The sequence below is a fragment of the Neolamprologus multifasciatus genome, chromosome 20, assembly GCF_963576455.1.
Source record: "Neolamprologus multifasciatus chromosome 20, fNeoMul1.2, whole genome shotgun sequence".
Taxonomy (NCBI): domain Eukaryota; kingdom Metazoa; phylum Chordata; class Actinopteri; order Cichliformes; family Cichlidae; genus Neolamprologus; species Neolamprologus multifasciatus.
The window spans coordinates 27,222,740-27,248,073 of record NC_140458.1 but is presented as its reverse complement, the minus strand read 5'-3'; the positions used below and the strand labels follow the sequence as shown (position 1 = coordinate 27,248,073).

At 40.2% G+C, this 25,334-nt stretch overlaps 1 protein-coding gene across 6 annotated transcripts in view; it reads left to right on the top strand.

Annotated features, from left to right (window-relative positions):
• bsna (bassoon presynaptic cytomatrix protein a) overlaps positions 1-24,947 on the top strand; it is a 127,534-nt gene extending 102,587 nt beyond the window's left edge. For 5 of the 6 annotated variants that reach the window (XM_085144847.1, XM_085144850.1, XM_085144846.1 and 2 more), the window contains 8 exons: positions 754-1,251; positions 2,574-2,914; positions 6,689-6,782; positions 8,530-8,661; positions 8,880-8,935; positions 9,803-9,932; positions 10,158-10,251; positions 15,868-24,947. In XM_085144847.1, coding sequence (XP_085000973.1) covers positions 754-1,251; positions 2,574-2,914; positions 6,689-6,782; positions 8,530-8,661; positions 8,880-8,920 — 1,106 coding nt within the window. In that variant the 3' untranslated portion in view covers positions 8,921-8,935; positions 9,803-9,932; positions 10,158-10,251; positions 15,868-24,947. Of the gene's footprint in view, positions 1-690; positions 1,252-2,573; positions 2,915-6,688; positions 6,783-8,529; positions 8,662-8,879; positions 8,936-9,802; positions 9,933-10,157; positions 10,252-15,867 lie in introns of all 6 variants that reach the window. The other variant, XM_085144848.1, reaches the window with a different exon arrangement.
• Positions 24,948-25,334: the final 387 nt, after the last annotated feature.

The window sequence follows — 25,334 nt, the reverse complement described above, 5'->3', positions numbered from 1 at the left end:
AAAGAGACAGATATAGCTGTTGCATGCTAATGTATACGTCATCCTGAGAGTCACTCGGAGCTCTCGTATCAGTGGACTGCTGTCTGTCTGTCTGCCTGCCTGTCCGTCCTTCCGCCTGTCCGTCCAGTCGTCTGTCTGTTCCAAACTCGCATGGTTCTTCGGCGTGGTCGTTTTCGTCATTCGCTACACTCTGATTCACTTGAAAGGTCTTTGCACGACACAAATGCATTGTTTTTTCTTTACAGGTTTTTATCTTTACTTATGTTTTTACATGTGTTTGGATCTACACTGCAAAACAGTCCCCCCCTATAGGTTTGATATTTATTCCGTCAAAGAGGTGTTATTGTCTCAAATCAGCAATTAAATAGAGGTTGACTGTTTTATATACCTGCTTTGTCTTGCCAGAGCAGTTATACAGTGTCTTTGTGCAGGATATCTGTCCTCCTCTGTCACTGGCTTTTAATTTTGAAAGGAACACAAAAACAGCAGCCAAAGCAGACAGTTTTGCAGTGTTTGTTTTATTCTGGTAATATTGTCTTGTATTGTGTGAAGTTTACATGTTTTAAGTGTTAAGTGCATGGATGTAAAACTTTTATTTTTATTTTTCTGCCCTTCTTTCTGTGTCTACCCCTACCCACTCTTTTCTTTTGCATGCGGTTGGTCTTCTTCCTGCCTTCTTCCTTCTTTCAGCCTGCATGCCGCTGTCTCCGAACGACATGGAGATTGACTGTGATCTGCTCTCGGTTTCCAAAGCCTACCATCTGGGCCAAGAAGAAACTGACTGGTTTGAGAAGCCACGCTCCAGTTCTCGTCACTACGGTAGCAGCCACACTGGGAGGAGCCGGCACAGTGTCAAACACACCTACCATGATTATGATGAGCCTCCTGAGGAGGACCTGTGGCCCCAAGATGAGTATGGCCACACAGGGCGACACTCATCATCTCGCGACCACAGACACCATGGCAGTTCTAGCCGCCATTCTTCCTCCTCACGTCATTCAGATGAGCCTAGGTCCTCAAGATCCTCTAAGGGGCACCCCAAAGACCCATCTATGCGCCATGATCCCTCAGGAAGATCTTCATCTTCAGGAAGACGTGTTGACTCAAGATCCGGTGGGTACCACTCTTCCGACTACTCCCGCGACTCATCTGGGCATCATCATGGCCAGCGTTCCTCCAGACAGGCCGACCCACACAGGTCTTCACGTAGCAAGTCCCAGGGTCCAGTGGACATGCAGGGGCAGCCACCAGGTACATACGAATGTTGAATCTCTTGCCAAACATGATTAGAGCGCAGTCTTTGTACTTTATACCTCAATGTGTAGGTTAATTACAGTGTATTCGAAACCCGTTGACTTAAGTATATTGCAAAATATTGTACAGACTAGAAAGAGTTTATCTAAGTTATTGATTATGTGATTATTGGACTGACTGTTCAATTGATTTATGTTTTCTAATTAACTACACATTTATCTGAGAATTGAAAGCAATTATATATTATTGAATGTTATATTACACACTACGTTATAATGTCATTGTCTTTATAATGAAAGACAATGAAGAAGCAGTAAAAGATGCATCAACTAAAAGTCCTTTTCCTGAGAACAACAGCATTAGATCTCATTCGGATTCTGCTTATGTGGGCGATATAGATTAGACTGAAGTATGTTTCAGTTAGTTTAGTTTAAAATAAAAAAAACCACTTATATTGCTTTTCGCCATAAATCTCAAAACTTTTTCATAGTAGCACCTGCACTATTATATATTCCTAACTAATGAAGCTTGTTTCTTGTTTTTAGTGTCTGATCTAACAATGCTGATCCATGAGCTTAATCTTAATACTGAACATATGATTGTGTCACTTTTATTAATGTGTCTTAAAAAATGAAACTACAGCAGGCACTGGAGTTAATACCGTGTTCTTTTTTAAATCATTTAAGTCTTAGGTAGAAGTATTTAATAACCCCTGTTGTTCAAATTGTGTTTGATGTTTTTTTTACACTCATATATTCCCCCAGGGATCAACATTTTCTAATTAACTATTTTCCAAGAAATGTGTTATCTGCAGGCAGCACCATGGCTGTTTTCTTAGCACTGCAGTCATTAAATCACTGCTTTCATCTATGCTCACAACATTGTTGTGTGTCATCATCTCATGCCTGTGTTTCCTGTCAGTTACTATTACACTGTAATAAAATCTGAAAGTACTTTATAAGGGAAAGCCAGAGTAAGCTGCTTCTTTTATCAGTACATTGTAGTTTTGGTTTTATAAAAGCATAACTTTCTCTGTGGAAGATGGTAGCGGAAATCATCTAACTTGCATAACCGACTTGGAAATGTGTGCACAAGACAAGAAACAGATGATGCAAAGGTCAAAGATGTGTTGACTGAATCCTTTCAGCTGCCAATCATTCCTTCAGTTTTGACAACAGTTACAGGCCTTCAGGCAGTAGCTGCAGAAAAAATCAGTGCTGAATTAATGTTCTGTTTTTTTTTTTTTATTGGCAAGAGGAGTCCATTTTCAAGCAATAGCCACAAACTGTTTATAAAAAACACCCTTTTTTTCCACTCAGGCTCCTCAAGGTCTGGCAGTGGCTCTGCTAGGGCTCAGGGATCTGCTGGTGGGCCTACGGGATCAGGACGGCAAGGTGGCCCGGGTTCCCAGACAGATGGGGCTCCGGGACAGAGGGCTCAACTCCAGCAGCAAGCCCAGACTTCAGCAACCAGACCAGGGCAGCCCGGTGCCACAACAACCACTAGCTCCCAGCAGCAGCCCCAAGCCCAAGGACAAGGCATGGGCATGGGAATGGGAATGGGACAGGGCCAGGCCAAACCAGGGCAGATGGGACCAGCAGGTGGACCCATGGGCCAAGCCAGGCAGACAGGTCCAACAGGAACCACAACATCCACAATTGTGAGTACAGAAAGAAAAGATGACTCTTCTAATTAAGGATTTGAGGCTTGTTTTGTTTTCTATTCTGTATGAGGTAAAAATAAAAAAAATAGGCATCTTTCGGTGCACTCAAATGGTTCAAATCACATTTCTATTCGACATTTTGAAGAAAATTTCATAAAAGGATGTTTTTGGTTTTATGAAGTAACATAAGAAGTATTTCATGACCATTACAAAAATATCTTTTAATATTCACATTACATATGCCATCCTACTGCACAGTAACAATTTATTTTGTTTTAGTCCTCCAGCCCTTTCATTTATAAACCTTTTCCCAGTTTTCAGTTTGTCTCCACACTCATCCTTTGCACTCCTCCATCCTCCACTGTCCCTCCACAGTCCCCGAGATAAGAGCTGGTCCTCCTCCCAGTTCAGATAGTATATTGAAATTCTGCCTCGCCTCTGCTGGCAAGTTTTATCTAACACTGTGATTAACAGAGAGGCAGTTGATAACTCAGCGTAGCTGATTCACTGTCTGCTAGATGCTCAAAAAATTCTCTCGTAAAGTCTCTGTGCAAAAATCTATTCTCACCCTGCATTTCCTCCATAATCAGAAATCCATGTCAATCTATTTTTCTAGCTCAGCGGTCCCCAACCTTTTTTGCGCCACGGACCGGTTTATGCCCGACAATATTTTCACGGACCGGCCTTTAAGGTGTCGCGGATAAATACAACAAAATAAAACTAGTACCGGTACCGAAAAAAAGAAGATTTATTCATAACACACGTGAAAAGACCCAGGAAAACCGAGTTAACAATAAAAACGATAACAAAATAACGCTGAAAACCGATAAAAACCCTGAAAACCATACATTTCACACCTGAGCCTCTACTCTCGCAGCCCGGTACCAAACGACTCACGGACCGGTACCGGTCCGAGGCCCGGGGGTTGGGGACCGCTGTTCTAGCTGAAGCAAAAAAATCTCACTCTGACATTTAACCCAAAACCTGAGATAGTTCAGAGATTCTCTTCATTCAATCTTTAGTAAATATATGAATGACTTTCAAGCTTACAAAGCCACTGTCACCGTGCCGGTTATTACTACCCCAGAATCATTCATAATGTGCTTACAGAGCTGAATGGTGTTCATGATTTTCATTTTGGTACATTAGTATAAAGTCAGCAGGAAAAAAGAAAAGTGAAATTGTTCATAAAATCTGATGCAAAATTATGCAGGGATGGGTTTTGCAAATGCTTCTGACAGGAAACCATAAAAAAAAAAAAAAAAATTGCGGTATGATAATTATTCAGCGTGTGAACTCATTCACTTGCACTCTTATGTTGGGTCCATTATGTAATTAAAAAGCATTGATTAAGTGGCTGTAAATAATGAAATTCTGTATGCTGCATTGTGCACCATTATGCATCACCTATGTTCTGCAGCAGCAAAAAGAATGAAATGGAAATGATGCAGCATATTTTGGGATTAAAAATAACAGTCCACTGTCTTTGAAGTCAGGTTTATTTATGGATTGCTTTAAATAGTAGCTTTAAATACAGAAAACAGAGGAGCCAGTCTATCATAAAAGATAAAAATGACAGGGATCCAAACACTGGTTCATATTTCCTGTGTTCAGATAATCCAAGCTGTTACTGTGATGGATATCAGAAATGGTCTGGTGTGTATCTTTCCTGAGGCCATTGTCCATTTAGTTCTCAGATGTTGAATGCAGAGCAGTGGGGTGTCGGGGTGGGGGTTTGAGGGAGAGGGACACAACAGCACAGAAACTTTCAAACTGCTCACAATGACACAGCAGATTCAAATAAATCAACTGAACCTTTCAGCTCCAGTACTGGCAACTTTGTGTCACATAGATGAGAGCTAAGGGAATAAGTGGATTAAATATGGATTTGATTGACAGCAACATCAGAAGTCAAGATAAAAAAATGAAAAGAAAAGAAATGAAATGAAGCATCTTTATATAAAACTTTACTTTGGTAGTTAGTAGTAATTCTTTCCAGGGGTTTTAAAAGTATTAAACACACTGATCAGGCATAACATTATGACCTCCTCTCTAATATTGCGTTGGTTCCCCATTTGCTGCCTAAACAGCCCTGACCCTGTCGAGGGACCCCTGAAGGAGTGTTGTGTGTGTATCCGACACTAAGATGCAGTAAGTTGTGAGGTGGGGCCTCCATGGATCGAACTTGTTTTGTCTAGCACATCCCACAGATACTTGATTGGATTTCGATTTGGGGAATTTGGAGGTCAAGTCAACACCGGAAACTCGTTGTGGTCTTCAAACTATCCCTAAACCATTTGCTGAAAGAGGCAACAGCCATCAGGGAATAACATCCAGGTGAATGGCAGGACCCAGAGTTTTCTAGCAGAACATTGCACAAAGCTTTACACTTACTCCACCAGTTTGTCTTCTTACCAAAGTCCATCCTGGTGCCACGTGTTCCCTTGTGAAGCGATGAACACGCACTCAGTCATCCATGTGATGTCAAAGAAAACATGATTCATCAGACTGAGCCAACAAACTTCTTCCATTGTTCTGTGGGCCAGTTGTGAGCTCACGTATCCATTGATGGTTCTTTCAGTGGTGAAAGAACCATCAATGGACCAGTCAACTGACACGGGGTCAGTTGACTGACCCCGTGTCAGTTGACCCCGTGTCAGTTGACTGGTCTGTGATTGTGCAGCAACATAGACAACAAACTGAAATGCACTGTGTATTCTGACGCCTTTCTATCAGAACCAGCATTAGATTGGACCACACGAGCCAGCCTTTGCTCCCCACATGCATCTGTCAGCCTTGGCTGCCCTTGACCATGTCACAGGTTCACCACTGTCCCTTCCTGGGACCACTTCTGATAGATACTGACCACTGCAGACCGGAACAACCCCACAAAAGCTGCAGCTGTGGAGATGCTCTGACTTGGTCGTCTAGCCATCACATTTTGTCTCTTGTTAAATTCATTCAAATCCTTACTCTTGCCGTTTTTTCCTGCTTCTAACACGTCAACTTTGAAGACAAAATGCTCACCTGCACCCTAATATTAACAAGTCCCATGATGAAGAGATATTTATTAGTTATTAGTATTTACCTGTCATTGGTCATAATGTTATGTCTGATCAGTGTGTCAGGGTGAGAAGTTAAAGAAAAAAGCTCCAGTGCGTGGTTTTAGTCCATTTGTCCCCTTAAAAAAGAGACAGTTCAAATTAGTGCAAAAGAGTGTTCTTTTCTCCCAGGAGGGCTCCAGGGACTTTAACAACCAATGTCAGGGTGCATTGACTTTGTAGATATGTTTTTTCCCTTTTTTCTTCTTCTGGGTTTGTGAATCAACCCCACTTAACAGAAGAGATTCCATCTTTTTTTCAAGAGAAAACCCTAGACTGACACTTGACAGTGTTGAAAGTCATCATTCAGTCAGTCATCATTCAGTGAGCTGTCACAATACAACACAATAAGGGAGCAGCTTTCTCTCCAGTCTTGCTTCTGTCTCTCTGTCTCTTATCTATCACTTCAGCTGTCTTCTTCTCTTTTTATCTCTTATTGTCTCACTCTTTCATTCAAGTTTTATTCAAGTAAACAGAACTAAATCCCACATTCCTCCAATTCCTGTCTGCCATCAGCAATGTGAATACATGACAGACATTTTTCCCTGACTGTCTTCTATTTCCAACCTTTTTGCAGTGAAAAGAAGGTAAACATGGGATGTCTGTATTTCTAAATGGATCAACTTTGACCCTTTTCTCTCCCCCTCTCTCCATCTCTCTCTGCCTCCAGCCCAAGATCGACACACCTCCAGCAACAGCTATTGGAGCAAAAGCAGCACCTGTCTTGGCCTCAAAGACTGCCCAGCCGCCGCTCACAGGCATAGGTACTGTACACTCATCACACACACAAAACACACAGAATCCCAAAATTCCACGACTTGCCAACTGCTTCCCACTATGTCTGAATTATGTAACCACTGCGCGCTCTTTCATCTAATCTGAGATTAATCTGCAGATAATCCAACAGTGGAAAAACACACAGGAGGGCTGTCACTCCATGGCAGTAATTCCTCATGAATATGCCAAGTCACGACATAATGTGTTAGTTAGGTAATAGTATAGTAGTATTTGTGTTAATCTTCATCTCGCAAAATAATATCTATGCTTTTTTACTCCTTTCTAACATTTTTAGTAACTTTCTATTAAAATGAATCAATACTGAATCGATCATTAGTTTGAGGTCGCTGCCCTTAAAACTTGGTTACAGACAGTTGTTTTCCTTCTGTCTTTATACTGAAGAGAGGATGACCTTAAAGCGAGAGCAGCTAATCTTTTTTCATACATGGATAAATCGAGGGACAGTGAAAGATTTTTTAAAAAACATCTTCATTTTTAATCATTCATTTTTAGTCCAATCATGTGAATCTAATTGCTCAACTTTAAATTCAGAAAATTCACATTTTTCTTTTTTTTTTAGAAATAACCTTACAAAACATTATAATTAAGTGGTAATGGACAGCTTAACAGATGAGCTGACACTGGAGTCATGTTTGCTGATGACACTGTGATTTGTAGTGAGAGTAGGGAGCAGGAAGAAGAGTATGTAGAGGTGGAAGTGCACACTGTAGAGGAGACTGAAAGCCAGAAGAAGCAAGACACAATATAGGGTTGTGATGGGAAGATTCCAGGAGTAGAGGTAGTGAAGGTGAAAGTTTAAATACCTGGGGTCAACCAGCCAAAGCAATAGAAAGTGGGTGGAGCCACTATGACCTGCTATGATTTGGAGACAGTAGCTTGGGCACAAAGACAGGAGGCCGAGTTGGAGTGGCCGATCTGAATATGCTAAGATTTTCATTGGGACTAATCAGGAGGGACAAGTACATCAGAGGGACAGCTCAGGTTGAGCAAGATGGTTTGGACATGTGCAGAGGAGGGTTAGTGGATATACGGGACGATCACGTAGAAGATTCATGGATGTAGGAAGGAAGGACATGTTGGTGTGAAAGAACAGTATGATAAGGATAGGGTGAGATGGAGGATAGGCTGATAATCCGCTGTGGTGACCCGTAAAAGGGAAACCGAAAGAAGAAGAATTAAAAATAGCACCTGGATTGGTGCTGTTTTGGGGCAGAACATCAAAGGCTAATTAATATTTTTGTGAAATTGCCATTTTGTTGGAAAATCAATTATTTAAACATTTCAACGAATGAGTAGATAGAAGATCCAGCTGAAAATGGGATGAAGCAAATTTTTCTAAAGGAAGGAAATCAGCAAACAGGAAGCCTATGTAGGTCTATCCGAGGGGACCTAATGACCAAATAACAGCTGCAGGCAAGCAAATAAATCAAATAAATCAGCAAACTTAAAGGGCAGAACAAGGCAACTGATGAGCGATGCAGTTCTTCTACTGCCCTAATTTTTAAAGCTCGGTGAATAGACACACAACACCAGACACCAGATCCCATCATAAAATTCATATTTGCTAACAGGTGCCACCGAATATGAAATCTGGACAAATATAGATTCCTCCTCTACTCTCAGTCTTCTTCCGTATTTTTGTCTCTGGCCACGTTTCCTCTCCCACATCCCATCATCCTCTCCTTTTCTTCCACTCGCTGTATTTCTGTCCAGGCTCCAAAGCTGCTCCTAGACCTGGTGGTATTGGCAGTGCTGCAGCAGGTCAGCCAGGCATGGAAGGAGAAGGCATGTTTTCCAAGATCCTGCCTGGAGGAGCTGCCGAGCAGGCTGGCAAACTGGGAGAAGGTAACGCCAATGAATCAGCAGAAAACAGAGAGAGCGCATTAAAAATAAAATTGGTTGTAATCTAGTACTGAACTGATTACGATAAAAAGGATAATAAAGTATAAATAACTGTTAGAAAAAAGAAACTTTAACAACTCAATTTTACTTTATTGCTCAATAACCCACAGAAAAATCTGCAATATTCATCTAACCCCCTGTTTTTGTCCACTTTCCTCCAGCAATCTCTGGTTTTGGCAAGAAGTTCACCTCTTTCTTCTGAGGTGCTAAGATTAAGGTATTTTTTCCCTTTTTTTTTGCTCCTATTCATTCCTATATGCTCTTTACAAAGACACACATCCATAAGATAAAGCAGATAATGTATAAAAGATGTAAATAATAGAATTTCTCTTTCACTTATTGTCCTGTCGCTGCACAGTTCATTTTATAAAAAGCACAGACAGAAAAAAAGAATAACAAAAATAGCACGCTTTTCTTGATTGTCATAGTACAACACAATCAGACAGCAGTTGTATTTTTGGTCAGTGATTCATGTACAAAGACCTGGAAAGATTTCTCCTTGTCTTCAGTGGACGAGTGCATCTCAGACATTAGGTATAAAAATAACTCTGCAAGATGCTGCTAGTTCAAAGTCTGGTGGGATTTTGACAGCTAGCTGGAGCATGTTATGCGTTGACTCTTGTAGGCTGTGGGGAGTGGGCGGTAATGGTTTTACACAGAACAGCCAGTGTGTTCATGAACCAGTGTGTGAGCAGTCTGTGTCTCAGTGCCGTTGTGTTAGTGCTAATTTATATTTGGTCCTCTTGCTGCTCTTTGAAAGCAGGGTGAGAATTTAACAGTGACAATGACAGCTAATTGCTACTATGACCCACAGTTTGCATCACACAGGCTGTTTGTGTACGCAGCAGGTTATCAGCTGAATGTACATATGCTGCGCTCACTACGACCACCGGAGCTGTAGACTTGAGACAACTGATTTGGAAGAGATAGTATTTGTTTTAAAATGATTTCTGCATTTGTATGTACTGCAGACACCAGTGCATAATTTCTCCTGCTGAAGGATTTGTAAGCTAATGTACTGCTTTTTGTAGCACTAGCAATTTGATATGCTGACTTTTCAAAGTGAATATTTGTGTGTCTGCAGGACTATTCAAACAGCCATGAGGCCTCATACCAGAAAAACCTGTTGTGTTCCCCCTGCTTTTATTTTACTAAAAGAGAGAGAGAAAGGAGAGAGAGAGAGCGGGGAACAGAGAGGAGAGCTGAGCAAACTGGTGAGTACTCAACACTTACAAAGCTTAAACTTTCTGCTGGTGTTTTCTGAAATTGCAGTGCATTTGACCTCTCGAACTCATGTTAACATTGTCTGATATTACAATTTATTTCATGATCTCAAACATGTAAGTGTGACAAATGTGCAAAGACTAAAAAAAAATGCCTGTACATACAATATAATGTACTTTGTAAGATGCCTAAAATACTCCTGCTTCCTCTTGCAGCCGACAAGGACTGAAATCCTCTGGATGCTTCATATTACCAGCTTGAGCATGCACTGGCAGAGAGAATACACCGCTCTCTCTGACAGGCCAGACAGTGAGTTACTTTTTACTTTACCTAACTGATCCATCAAGATCTTTTCAGCCTCCCTGTAAAATGTTTCTTTTCAGATTCTCAAGTTCCTCAAGTGCTTTGTGGTATGTCAGTCGCTGTTGTGATAATAACAATAATTATCAATTCAATTCAATTCAATTCAATTTTATTTATATAGCGCCAAATCACAACAAATGTCGCCTCAAGGCGCTTCATAGATACAGAGAAAAGCCCAACAATCATATGACCCCCTATGAGCAAGCACTTTGGCGACAGTGGGAAGGAAAAACTCCCTTTTAACAGGAAGAAACCTCCGGCAGAACCAGGCTCAGGGAGGGGCGGCCATCTGCTGCGACCGGTTGGGGTGAGAAAAGGAAGACAGGATAAAGACATGCTGTGGAAGAGAGACAGAGATTAATAACAGATACGATTCAATACAGAGAGGTCTGTTAATACATAGTGAGTGAGAAAGGTGACTGGAAAGGAAAAACTCAATGCATCATGGGAATCCCCCGGCAGCCTACATCTATTGCAGCATAACTAAGGGAGGATTCAGGGTCACCTGGTCCAGCCCTAACTATATGCTTTAGCAAAAAGGAAGGTTTTAAGCCTAATCTTAAAAGTAGAGATAGTGTCTGTCTCCTGAATCCAAACTGGAAGCTGGTTCCACAGAAGAGGGGCCTGAAAACTGAAGGCTCTCCCTCCCATTCTACTTTTAAATACTCTAGGAACAACAAGTAGGCCTGCAGAGCGAGAGCGAAGTGCTCTAATAGGGTGATATGGTACTACAAGGTCATTAAGATAAGATGGGGCCTGATTATTTAAGACCTTGTATGTGAGGAGCAGGATTTTGAATTCAATTCTGGATTTAACAGGAAGCCAATGAAGGGAAGCCAAAACAGGAGAAATATGCTCTCTCTTTCTAGTCCCTGTCAGTACTCTTGCTGCAGCATTTTGGATTAACTGAAGGCTTTTCAGTGAGTTTTTTGGACATCCTGATAATAATGAATTGCAGTAGTCTAGCCTGGAAGTAATAAATGCATGAACTAGTTTTTCAGCGTCACTCTGAGACAGGATATTTCTAATTTTAGAGATGTTGCGCAAATGGAAGAACGCAGTCTTACATATATATATATTACATATATCACACACAAAATGTGTACATCTGTAAATTGTCGCATCCATAATACAGCCTTTGTCGTGTGGAGATTATCTGCGCGTTGTCTGTTTCTCAAAAAGCTTAAAACCAGTTGGTTTATTTTAGATTGCACCTTGAAAGCTGTCAGCTCAGCCTTGTTCTAAAACTGTTGCACTGATTTATGAAATGGCAACAAAACATCAAACTCCAAATAGGATCCGAATACGGTTGGCAGCTCATTTTGTTGCTCAATGAACCAAAGAGAGCTAACGCTCCAAAATTTAGCTAACCCGTTATCAGTGTTTGTCTTTGATCAACGCTCAGTGTGAGACAGTGAGACTAATAAAATGAGATGTTTGCCTAAATACTTGATCTTTTTCCTTTGTTTTGATGACATTGCACAATGACTGCACGTCAGAATCTAAAAAAAAGGCCAAGGTATATTTTGGGAGTTTTTTATATATACTTTGATGACAACATCACAAAAGTCAGAAGGTGTAACAACCTCACTACCTAAATATAAATCAATTATACCAATAGTTGTAAGTGAAAAAGTACTTAAAGTGTTTTAAACAGTATGTGTTGTGTATAAATTTCAGACATCTGTTTTTAGATCACATATTAATCACATTACTGAATAACTTTATATGACTGCACTATTCCAGCCAGAGTTACTGTCACAGTTCTGTTTGTTTGTTCACTGATGGAAACAATTTAGTTAAAAAAAAATATTAAAACTATATTAGAGGGATATTGTAGTTTTGGTTAAATAATGGCATCTGCTTTTTATGGCTTTTTTATAGTGTAACCATACATTTTTCTCTAACTTTAACCATGTATTTATATGCATAAAATTACATTACCAAATATAAAATCATAGAGTTAATTTAGGTAGACCACAAAGTCGAGTTACATGCTACAGTTGAAGTGTAAGTAGCTGATGGCTCACCTGACCCGCTTTTCACACATCCAATTGATCTGCTCAAAATTGCATGTCTACAAGCCACTTTGCAACCCACCTCCATCCCAGCTCCTCGTGCCTTTCATAATCAAATAAGTACTGATCCAATTTTTTAAGTAAATATTTCGAAATAGTGCTATTGACATGAAATTCTCACCAGATGTAGCAACTTGGGGTAATGAGCAGGCATTGATGTTGCTACTGTTGCTCAGGGTATGTGCAGTGTTGCATGTGTGCCATAAAAGATAATAAAATGAGCCTATAGACTGCATATACGTGTGAGACTTTTTGTGCATGCATGTGTGTGTGCTCTGCAGCCACACACCACATGACTCTGAATGCTGCAGAGGGAGTTCTATCTGTCTCTCTCCTCCCACATTTTACTCCTGCTGTCAGACATTTTTTGTCCCTTTTTTCTGTGTGTGTGCTCCCATTTTTGCTTTTCTTTTTACCAGATCTTTTCTTTTCTCTCCATCAACTGTAGAAGTCTCCTATTTCTTGTTCTGTTACTGCTCTGTCTAATTTCCAACACCCGTGGAGAAATAATAATAATTGATTTCTTGCTTTTCTTTTCTCCCAGTTGTTGCTATCTAACCCTTGCATTTTTTTTCTTTGCTAAATGTCAAATGTACTTCCATAGCTACCATTGACTCAAAAACTACTTAAATCCTATGTTACGATCTCATGACAAAACCATGTGGATTCATGTCTTGGTTAAACAGCTTCCAGTCTTCTGGAAAGAGCCTGGTTGCAGGGGTTTGCTCCCATTGAGCCACAAGAACACTAAATAGGTTGGCCACACTGATACTTGCTTGAGTCCCTGATAATCTTTCATTTGAGCCTAAACGTTCTTGATGATATAAACTATTTGTTTCCTATGAGCATGGAAGCATTTCTTTGTGGCCCTCATCCTGCGCTGGTTTGCCACGTTGACACAAGAAAGGGCCTTCCTTTAACACTCACTTTCTCTTAAATATGATTTCTTTTTAACCTAAGTCTTCAAATTTCCCGATCTGAAATAATAAGGACTGAAGCGATCATCAACCAGTCAACAGACCAAAATAGAAATATGTGTGTAGATACCTTTGGCCACATAGTGTCCCCTCATCCCACGATATTTCTCTGTCTCCTCCCTCTGTCCAGTTACTCAGTCAGTGTGTCTTTGTGTGCTCGTACTAATACATCTTTGTGTGAGTCACTGTCCTTGTTTGTGTGTTCGAGTTGTGTACCAGCCCTTTGGGTGCCTGTGCTCACTGGAACAGATTAAGTCTGGCGCTGGGAAACATATAAATATATGGCACGCTGGAGCAGTTAATCTGGGTCAGGCACAGTGGAAAAGAAAACTGGAAGGCAGTAATTGTGCAAATATGCATTTGATACCATTTCTTTTTAGGGAAATACATTTGTATTGGTACTATCACTTACAAAAAGGAGCTCATGGATTGCATGAGTTAATTTTTTGCATTTTTCAAATAACATGAAACCTTCTTTGTTGTTATGCTAATCTGATTTGCAGATGATGTAGATGCTCCAGTCATTATATTTTGGTAACATTACTTAAAAACCTGCCATGCTTGACATATCTTCTACAGAGGAAGCTGAATTTGGGGGTGAGTGGGATGAGGTCACTGAGATAGTTAAACAGCCTCTTTTGGCCATACCTGTCAGATGGATGACTTTCCACCTGAGTTCCTTAAGGTTCTGGATGTTGTTGATTGACATGCTTCTGCAACACTGAATTGAGGTCTGGGCTGTTGCCCCTTTTCAAGAAGGGGATCCCTCTATTTAGAGAGGGCTCACATTCTTCTGCCTCCTTGGAAAAACCTTCAACAGGGTACTGAAGAGGAGAATCTGTCTGTTAGTCAGACTTGGATTCAGGAGAAAACAATGCCGCTTTTCTTTGTGGTCACAGAACACTGGACCAGCTAGTAATCCCCTGAGGATATTTAAGGGTGTGTGGGAGTTCGTCCAACTACCCTGCATGTGTTTTGTAGACCTAGGGAAGGCAATAAATCACATCTCTCGGGGGTTCATGTGGTGAGTGCTTCAGGAGTATGGGGTATCTGGCCTCTTTGGCCAGTAATAAGTCAAACCCATTCCCTTTGGGTTTTGGACTCTACCAGAAAATTTGTCGATGTAACCGAGTGACCTCCAGCTCGTGTTGGAGCGCTTTGCAGCTGAGTGCGAGAGTGAGAATTAGCACCTCGCTATGGTTCTCAGGCTGAAAAGAGTGTAGTGCCCACCCCAGGTTAGGGGGAGTTGTTGCCCACAGTAGTAGGATCTCAGTGAGAGTGACAGATGGATTGGTGTGGCGTCTGCAGTGATGCAGATCTGTTGTGGGGAAGAGAGAGCTGAATGTGAAAGTGAAGCCGATCGATCTATACTAATACCCTCATCTGCGGACACGAACTGTCGGTCACCACCATGAATACAAAAAGCAGAGATGTGTTTCCGCCAATGGGTGGCTGTGGTCTTTCTTAGCCAAAGGGTGAGAAGGTTGGCCATTCAGTCAAGACTCAGAGTTGAGCCGCTAGTCCTCCACAGTGAAAAGAACCAGCTGAGGTGGCTTGAGCGTCTGTGATGCTTATATCTTGTTTGCCTCTACTCCTCTCTCCTCTGAACATGCAAATAAGAAGGGATTGCCTGGAACATGCAGGTGTTTTGCATTTAATTGATTACATTGTGCTGCGCATATAAACTGAGTGTTTTGTCATTTGCTTTGACTTTTAAGGCTGAAACAGGAAAGAGTTCTGAGTGAATGAAAACAGGATTTCTTGAGCAAGACTCAGCACTACTTCTTTTTTTCTCAATGAAAGACCTCAATCTCACAGGTGTGACGTAAATTTAATTGCAAAAGTGAAATACGTAGAAACTGTAAGCACGAATTGGTGAGAATGATGACTTTATTTAGCAAAATCACTGAGCATTAAATTATTGCTACAGTATTATTAGCTTTGTTCCGTGAGAATCCTCTGCTTCACTAATGTGCAGACATACAGTAAGGGAGCATGCTTACTATCCACTGTTATTATGTGCTTGTGTGTTTGTGTGCATCTGTTCAACAAGCAAGACCGGCAGTCTATTTCTTAGACTAACACTCCCTCTAGTGGACATCAGTACAAATGTGTAGACTAATTCCTTTAATGTCTGTGTGTCTTTAACATTTAAAAATGTATAACCACAGGGAAACACTATTCTGCTTTATCCTTGTCTATAGTTTATGATGCTGTTCACACAAAAGATCTGGACTCAATCCATTGTCCCTTCTGTGCCTTCTATGTCAAAAGGACAGCAGCTGTGATGTTGTAAATAGTTGTTATTGTGTACATATGTGAAAGAAATAAGCTTTACAAGGTGAAGCAAAGTTACAGTGGGTTATATTGGTGCGGTAGCAAATGATGCACCACTGCTAATGCATCTAACAGTAGACTTTTATGAACATATACATACAGAGACACCAGACCAAACGGGGTGTGTTCTATATTTTGATAAAATTCCTTTTCTGTTTTTGTTTTTTTAGATAAAATCCAAGCCAGGATCCATCTTCTGAAGGAGTCTCTTCATCCATCTGGCAGTCCCAGCCAAAGAAGCAGATGTGAATATTGCAGAGTCCTTGAACCAACCAACCCACAGTTCTTCCAAATCCAAAAGAGCAACTGGGAGCTAAAATTGGTCCTTGCTTTTGGTTTTCCTTGGAGATCTCCACAGCTGAGGGAGACAAGTGGAACCAACTCAGGCCCTCCATGTAGATTTAACATCAGTGGACGGAAATATGGTTGGTGTATATGGGTGATGCAGTTCTGTTGTCATGGGCTGATGTTCATTCCCGCTAACAGCGTATAGGAAATGCTGGCTTTACCAAGCTGGTGGCATGCAGGAATCTTTGCATTCATAGTCCTTTGCTTGTTGCTAAAACAAGGAAAAGTATCAACCAAACTCCCCTCTCTCCTCTTTTCCGTCTCTTTTTGAAGTAAAAAAGTGTGGGGCAAATGGATTAAACCGTTGGAGAACTGCAGGTTTTTCTGGTACTAAAGACTTCTTGTTTGCTGACAAAATGAAGAAACAGAAACGTCTCTCTGAATGAATAAGACGATGACAATGACGTGGCCGACACAGAGGGAGCGTGTTGGCATGCATTTCTTTCCACGGTTTGCTCTGTTTTTATCTACATTCCAGATCGGAACTGTTCCCTCTTCCTCACCTCTCTGCATTTCTTGAATGCTGATTCTTCTTTCTTTCCAGTCCCCGTCAAACGATCCACAACTCGCCATGTCTTTAAAGAAGTGGATTTAAAAAAAAAAGAAATTTGGAATGCATGGAACTTTATATCCAAGACCTTACACTGTTCATCGTTACTTAACAGAGGCCATAAAGACACTGGAAACACATCGACATAAACAGTAACGAAAAAGAGAGATTACTGAAGCAACACACAAGAATCCGGCCACGGGAATAAGAGGAGCATTTACTTTTATTGTGTTTTTGTTGTTGTTTGTTATGTTCGGTATGTAGAATGAAGCTATAAATGGTTGGATTATTTATTTATTTTTTAACCAGCCATTGCAAAGCCATTAAGACAATATTAGCCTGCAGTGCTTGTGGCAATCTCCGCAAAATTTGTTTCTCGGATACTGCTCGTGTTGTCGTAGGTGGTTGTCACTTTTGTTGATTTCTTTTGATTTATTTAGTTTTCTAATCTATTTTTTTTTAATTTGCCTGGTTTTATGTTGCAGGTTACCAGTATCGCCTTAATCATTTTTACATGTTTTATTTTCAGGTAACAGTGGCATACTTTTTTATGACATCCTGTAAACACATCATCCGTCACATCCTTTGATTTTTTTTTTTATGTAGTAACATCAGCTGGAACACTGGCCACAGAGAGATTAATTTCTATTTTTTTAAATTGACATTGTTTTGATAATTTTTTGTGATATTATTTTTCATTTCTATTTTTCATTTTCTATTGGTTTTTTTTTACCCCCTTCCAGTTGATTTTTCCTGACTCTTTATTTATTGTGAATAATTATAAAAGCAATAGGGCAAGAGGCGATGAAGTAAAGAGCACAATCATGTGTCATTTCAAGAGTTGGTGGAATAGAAATGTGTTGCCTCCGTCTGTCTAACTTACCACCGATGTCTGACTTAAAAGTACCGCAAAATTCACTCTTTACACTGCTGTGCCAGAGAGCAGGAGTTTGCCTGATCACCACAAGTCCGCCCAGATCTTTCCCTCCGACCGGCAGTAACCTGTTTTGGAGTGTTACACTGCTACATAAGCCAGCTGGAGTCTGATCGAAAAGCACTGCAGGGCAGCACAGAGGCACTCGAAAAGCAGACCAGTCCACACACTGAGGCAGAGCTGAACTTGACGTCATTTCCCGTCGGGAGTCAGGGGAAGGGGGAGTTGTTTGTGCCCGAGGACGATTCTTCCTGGCCACTTCAACGCTCCTTTTAGGGAGGCTGGAAAAGGCTCATCCGAGCTCTTCGCACTCGAGTTTTTGTCAGCATGCGCCTTCACTCTGTCAAATGTGCACATGAAAGCACACTCTAAATGGTGTCAAAAAGGGAAAAGAATTGTGACTGAAGAACCAGAAATTAACACACTTGGTTGTGTCACACAAAGTCACTTGCCTCCCCCCCACCACCTTTAACTTTCTATCGTTGGTGGCATCGACAACTCTACCCCCCTCCCCCCAAAAAAAACCCTCTCTCTGAGACTGCCAGCTGTCAAGGAATCTTCTCAGGTCAGTGTTACCCTGCTGTTGCTCCTGCAGTGTATTGTGGGGTCTGTGGTAAGGTACTCAAAATGTACTCTGTCAGGCCAATCATTGCGAGGCCCTCAGCAAAACTAAATGGAACCAACCAACTTCTGCTGTATATTGTCTGTGTGAACGCTCGCTGGGAACCTTCGCATGCCTCCCGGCGCAGAAAACCTCAGTCACCTCTATATCGTTCTGTTCCTAATGTTTGTACGTGTGTGCGGGTTCTGTATGCGTGTATTTAACAACCATCATCTAATGTGGAGGGGAAAGGAACACAAAAAAACCCCTGAAAAAAACAAGACAACCACGAGTTTAATCACGACAAATATGGTGGGCAGAAGAGGCGACCTCTCATCTCCAGTCGTTCTATGCAATGAATCATATTTGGAAAATCACGAGGAGGAAAAGGCAAGTGAAACACACAGATTGGGGGGGAGGGGGGGAAAGTCACACGTGTTTTTTTGCATATCACATTTGTTTTGATATCTGTGGTAGATTAATATAAGAGGATTCTGTGAATTTGTGTATGAAACTGGTTAATTGTAAGGGAAATCTGAAGACGGATCTTTCTTTTTTTTTCATGTTAACCTAAATGTTTGGGGTACCGTTCTGCAACCAAAGATGTATTCATGGCAGCTGGGAAATTACACCTATGATTTGAACAAAATATGCTGCTTGATGAGTTAGATGCATCAGGCTGTTCTCTATCAAATGTTAGGCAAAGTGAAGTGTGCAATTTCATATTTTTATACAAAGTGACTTTTCTTTTTTCCAGCCAATCAGTAGCTCACATAGAGAAGAGTCAAAACCTGCTTACCAATGAACACAAACCAAAAAAAAAAAAATAGCTGAAATGGAAGGAGAGAGCAGCAGGTGCAGATATTTGAAAACTATTTAGCAGGGACTCAAAAATCCCGGTTGTCATGAACGCATCCAAGCAATCCAGTTTTATAAAGGAAAAATAGAGAATTAACAGATTATAAGAGACAGATTATGATATACTTCAATATATTCCCTAAAATGGTAAGTGTCTGCTCAGGGGTAAAGAAGAAAAGGTCTCCCTTTTTTAATTTAATAACCAGACCCAGAATTCTTATTAGCTAGCTACCTAATGTGCAATTGTAGTTTTGTTTTTTTCAGATAATGAAGCACCAAAAATTAAAGGATATAGACATAGCAATTTAAAGTTCAGATGTATAATTATTACAAAAACCTATAGATTATATTTAACGAAAGAAACTGCTGTAGGCTATGAAGTTAAACACAATTCAAAGCATTCTTAAATGAATTTAAGCAGTGAAACAGGGGAGTTTGCGTACGTGTGGGTGCGTGTGTGTGTGTGTTTGGTTTGCACTGGTAGCAGCTTATTAGAGCAAGTTATAAAAGAATCTATTTATTGAAATCCAGATTTAAAGAGTTGGTTTATGCAGTATCAAAGTATCCCTTAACTATAAATACCTTAAGTCTTATTTGAGCAGGGCCTGACAAGAAGCTAGTATATGTATATATTGTTTTTATTTTCTGAAACATTTATCATTTATAGATGATTTGTCTATGTAAGAGTTTATTTTATCATACGGAGCGGGTATAGAAAGCGAGCTGGCATTAGGAAAAAGAAAGATTTAGGTTGAAAATTTATAGATATATCGATGAGAAACTGTTTGTACATAAGTCGCCTATATGTTTTTTCACCACGGTTCTTCAGCCTCATTCTAAGTTGCACATTAAGTGTGTGTAACCCAAACAGAAGAGATCGCGGATACGCTGCCGTCGGATTGGTGACTTCACCAACAAAAGATTCGGAGATAGGTTTCAACGAACAATATGAGAGAGAGTTTAACGTTACCCAAGTTAATACCAACTTCCACTATTGTACAGTATGTCGTATGTTTTTGGAAGTTTGTTTAAAAAAAAAAGAAAAGAAAAGAAAGAAAAAAATCAAATAAAATGTTGAATAAAACAATCCTCAATCACTTTTGCCTCAGGAAAGCACACATTAAAGGCAGCATCGCAACGGAGATGTTCAGAAGACAACAGATAATAATGGGTGTGTTTGTGCAGGCGCAGTGAAAGCAAATCGCTTACGACACCGGTGAAATCGTGGCTGCTGCCAGTCAGAGAGAGTCTGTAATATTTGGAGCACATAAATCCCAGGAACTGTGAAAACGTGTTCGTGGCGGTTTCTTTTTTCTTTTTCTTTTTTTGCTCCAGCCGCTGAAGGTGACTTAAATATGCATAGCAGCAAGGGCTTTTATACTAATATACTGGTCATTGAAGAAAGCCATCCTGTTACTGCCCTCTAGCCAGTCGTGGTCTCTGTCTATACTCTGCGTGGTGTGCGTCTATAACCAGGAATGCAATGGACTTCTGTTCAGACCACAGCAATCACCAGTGGGCAAAAATAACCAAGCCACAGCTGGGTTTTTCAATGGCGTTTGAAGCACAAATGTAAACAATATTAGAGATACATAGAACTCTGAGGGGTTGTGTTCCAAATCGTGAATGAAATCTGCTGTAGGGACTTCCTCCAAACAGAAAAATCTGGAGTTTTTCCTCAATGCCAGCAGCAGGAATGTTATTTCAAATGACCGTTTGGAACAAAACTCTAGTAGTTGGATAGAGAACTCTGGCAGATTTACAGACGTGAAGCTAAACGAGAGGTTTCTTCCACCACATCTGCGACGTGTCTTTGAATCTGAAACGTCTCAGCAATAAAGCTGCATTTATGCACAGTCAGACAATCTGGACCTTTAACCCTTTGTGACATTGATCTGTATCTGAATTGGGCGTGAACGTGCCACAGAGTGCCACATAGAGTTATAAACACAGTGTCTCTGTTTGAGCTGTCTTTAAATGCAGCTTAAAATGCTTTTGGGAAATCCAGACTGTGTGTGTGTGTGTGTGTGTGTGTGTGTGTGTGTGTGTGTGTGTGTATGCGTGCGTGCGTGCGTTCCCGCGGGGGTGTGCTCTCAACCAAAAAAAAGGTAGCATGCAGTGCTTGTACAGAGCATAGTGTAGTAACAGTCACCACTGGTCTTGCTGTTGGTCATGAAGACAGTGAGCGTATAGTAGGACCCTAGATCGATTTTAAAACACAAATATATATATAAAATGTATAGTGTGTGTAAATGTTTCATGGGTGAGAGGCTGTAAAAGAAGCTAAATGCCGAAACAAATAAAACCACGAGAGAGTCCATCTTTCACTGTAAAACCATCAGGGATCATTTATTGTCACCTTTTACCTGTATGAATCATTAAAGTTAAAAAAAAAAAAAAAAAGGACAAGTGCATGACCTGGACACCTGCCCTAAGCCGACCTAACTACTCCCCCCCACCCCCTTTTGACCACACAAACCCCTTCGACCTTTGACCTCCCACTTCACGGGTTGCCATGTCGTGTTTTTTTTTTCAGTGTAAATATCACACGAGAGCCGGCTAGAGTCCGCTTTGAAACAGACACCAACAACATGTAAATGCCATGTAAATCTCAAACATACACACACGCGCGCGCACGAGAGGCACGAGAGAGGCGTTTGCACACCAAAAACGGCAACACAAGCTGGAGCGTATGCAAGCCGGAAACTCCCTGCCCAGACTCGTGCTACTCGTGTATAAAAACAACGAGAGAACATAACGAACAAGATCAGATGTTGATTTGATCAATAAAACGACAAAATGCATCGTTGTGCGTATGTGGCTGGCTCGTGCGGACTGTTTAAAACTCATTAAAAAAAAAAAAAAAAGTTGTATTCGGATATGAGAAAAAATAAACATATTGGTCTGTGTAGAGTTTCTATACATGTCGTGTTTGTAAAATGAGAACATCAAAATCAAAAAAGGGAAAAATATCCTGGCTTCCATGTGACTTTTGGGGTGGGTGGGGGGGATTTTATGGAGATGGGGAGAGGGTGAAGCGGACAATGGAAATGTGTGTGTAAAAAAAACTAAAATAATTATAAAATAATGCAATTGAATGAAGTAAAAGGTTGAAAATAAAATACAGAAAAAGGTGGAGAGCCTAAAAATGAGTACAAAGTGTTCCATTCACTGTTGTAAGTGCAATGAGCTAAACTTCCTGTTTCCCCATTGTAAAACCTTGTGTATGTTTCCGTGTATTCCTCCTGTAAATGGGTGTAGTAGACCTGGTGCATCATGCCATGTAATGTGATGAATGACAAATTATGACCTTACAATACATTTCAATCAGGAAATATAAATAAAAAAAAAACAAAAACAAATACATTAAAAATGTGTTTACGCTTTGTGTTTTTTTTTTAAAGCTGTTGCTTTTCTGTGTCTTTACTGAGCTGATCCATCGTTCATAACTTGGCACGGCAGTTGATCCCTGCTTTGATGCATCATCTTCAATATTTGGAGTATTACCATCTTGTTTTTGGAATATGAACATGTGCATCCATGCAACCATGTGGGCACCTGCAGAGATTTTTCTTAAGCGCTGACAGCTACATCATTGAAGCAGGCTTCTAACGGCAGTTGTGGCATGCAGCTTGGACCTTGCAGATGCCGCTGATGTTCTCAAGATGCAAAATTATGCAATTCACTTCTCCAGGCCTGTTGATTTTCAGCTTAAACAGGAGACGAGTGAAGCCAGTCCCCAGGCTGTTGTTTTCTAAGAAGCGCTGACTCGGTCTCTCTCTGTGGCATTGTCAGCCTCCCTAAACACGCCGCACACACAAAAACCCTTTAAACCCAGTTTTGTTTAGTTTTTCGAATCATTTACTAACAGTGTGTACACACATAATTGATTTATGCATATTCTTATACCTGAATTTGTTTGTATTAAATAAAGTTTAGAGGTATTTCTCACTATGTGCACAATTAAATGGAGGCCTTGCTTGGAAAAATTTAAATGCAAGTCATTAAAAAGAAAAATGGAATGCTTCAATTGTCATGTTTGCACCTGAGAGAAAATGGGTCTTATTCACTTATATTTGCATATAAATGTTCTCACTCTGCACGCAAAACACATATGCAAAATTCCCATTGGATTCATAAAATCTGCACAGTAGCCTGTTTAGTGCTCAACCACCATCAAATCATTTTCATTTCCTCCTAGATGTTCACTGTGACTCAAATTTATTTAAAAATGTTAACGTTTAAAAAGACCCCAAATACAGGTAATGTTTTCCACGACAGAGCCAAAAAATTTACTTGTGTGGACATCCAGTAATAATGGTCACTTGGAATAATTTTTTTTAAAGCCTTTTAATTTTGCTTTGTTTTCTTTACAGTACGTGCACTTTTTTTTTCATGATTTGTTTAAATCGTGTATGGTGTCTTTCCCCATTGTAGCCTCTCAACATCTCCTGTGATTGGCTCCACGCACAGCTGAATCACAGTCTTACATGTGTAGGATGTCATGACTGCTGTTAGAAGCCCACTGGAGTTAACGCTGTACTTGTCAGCGCTCAAAAAGTAGTGAAAATAATCCCCAGTTAAACACGCCCACTAGGAAGAGTCATCTTGTATTGTGCTGCAGGGAGCAAGGAAACATGCCTGCGCAAAAATGTCATTTATAAACTAACTTCTTTTTTGTAACCGTCTGACTTTTAAACAAATGTACTTGTTTGCAACCACGCAGGTTCTCCTCGCACAATATCATCTTTACTTTTGAGAACGATGTTATATCATCATTGATAGTAATATAGCTGGATCACACAGTCTTACATGAGTAGGTTGTCACAACTGAGTTAGAAGCCCACTGCAGTTAAATGTACACCCACTAGTAAGCATCATGTGTCCGGGGATGCTACAGGAGTGCAAAGTCAGTCCTTACTCATGCATGTTTCAAAAAAAAAAAAAAAAAAAAAAAAAAAGAAGAAGAAGAAGAAAAACCAGACAGGGTCCCAAAGCTAACATTAGGATTTTATTAGTAGACATTTTCCCCATTCATAGAATCTAACAAGCTGTCCACAGTATGGATACAACCCCTTACAGACCCCTCCCCCCTCCCGACTTTAAAATAAAACATCTGGTTGTCACCAAAAACTGTTTAAATACTATAAAAATAAAATCAATTGCACAAATATGCCATTTTGCTTGCGATTACTTCTGTGCAACACTTTTACACATATATTACATCGACAACCACATGACACAATCCAAGAGGAATAAAATTCAACAGAAAACATTTTCCTTAATAGAAAGAACCAACAATCAAAGCAACATAAAATCCTAGAATTAGTTAAATAACGTTTATTAGTTGTATAACTGGTAGAGCTTGATGAGCACTGATGAACGTGACGGTTACATGTGTTTAATAGTTTTCGCCAGTTAGTAGTTTACAGTAAAAAATTACCAAGCTCATTGTGTCTGTTTGGATTCATGTACAGCTGCAGAATTTGGTGAGTGCTTGACTTTAGCTTTCTGTGATGGCGCACTGGGAGTAGTGTTTGTGCAAAAAGCTTTTTAATAACACAAAACAAAAAAGTGGGGGTTTATTTTTTAGGTTGTTTTTAAATGAATGTAAAGTTCTAGATTGTACTGGTGAATTTAACCCAACATGTCCTGAATATGTTACAGATACTGTACTGGCAAGTAAATCAGACAGATGTAACAGCCACAGTCAAAGGTTCAGTGTTCAGCTGGTGAATGTTTGCTTCCAGCCCCGATTAGGCGCTCTGCTCTTTCCTAAGCAAAACAGAGGCATTAAGAAACGATTTTGCTACAAAAGAGAGGAAAAAAATAAAGTCATTCATAAAACACCATAAATAACACACAAGTTAAAAATGGAAAACAGACAAGTTCAGGCACTAAGCATGACACGGTAATCCATTTTAAAAAAAAAAAAAAAAAAAAAAAAATACAAATAAAAGTCAAATTGAAGATGTGACAACACGGCTACCTGTAGTGACAAGTAGTACAAATAGGTTTCAAATTATCTGGAATGTATTAAACTAAGGCTGCAAAGTCAATATATAAAAATGTACATCTCACTACTCAAAAGTGAAGGTGTGTGTGTGCGTGTGTTCAATGTGTCGCTGCGGGTGGAGGGGGGGGAATGTTAAGCTGTGGTACAATAACAGACATGTGCAAAAGTTGCATAGGGTCGGTGCTGCAAGCTAAATATTCATGTGAAAATGTGATTTTTAATACAGAAACAAAACGAAATGTGATTAACAATTAGATGCGTGCCATAACGTACTGGGCAGGGTTCGACTTCAGCAGAACGCATCTGTCAAACAAAATTAGGCGCGTGTGT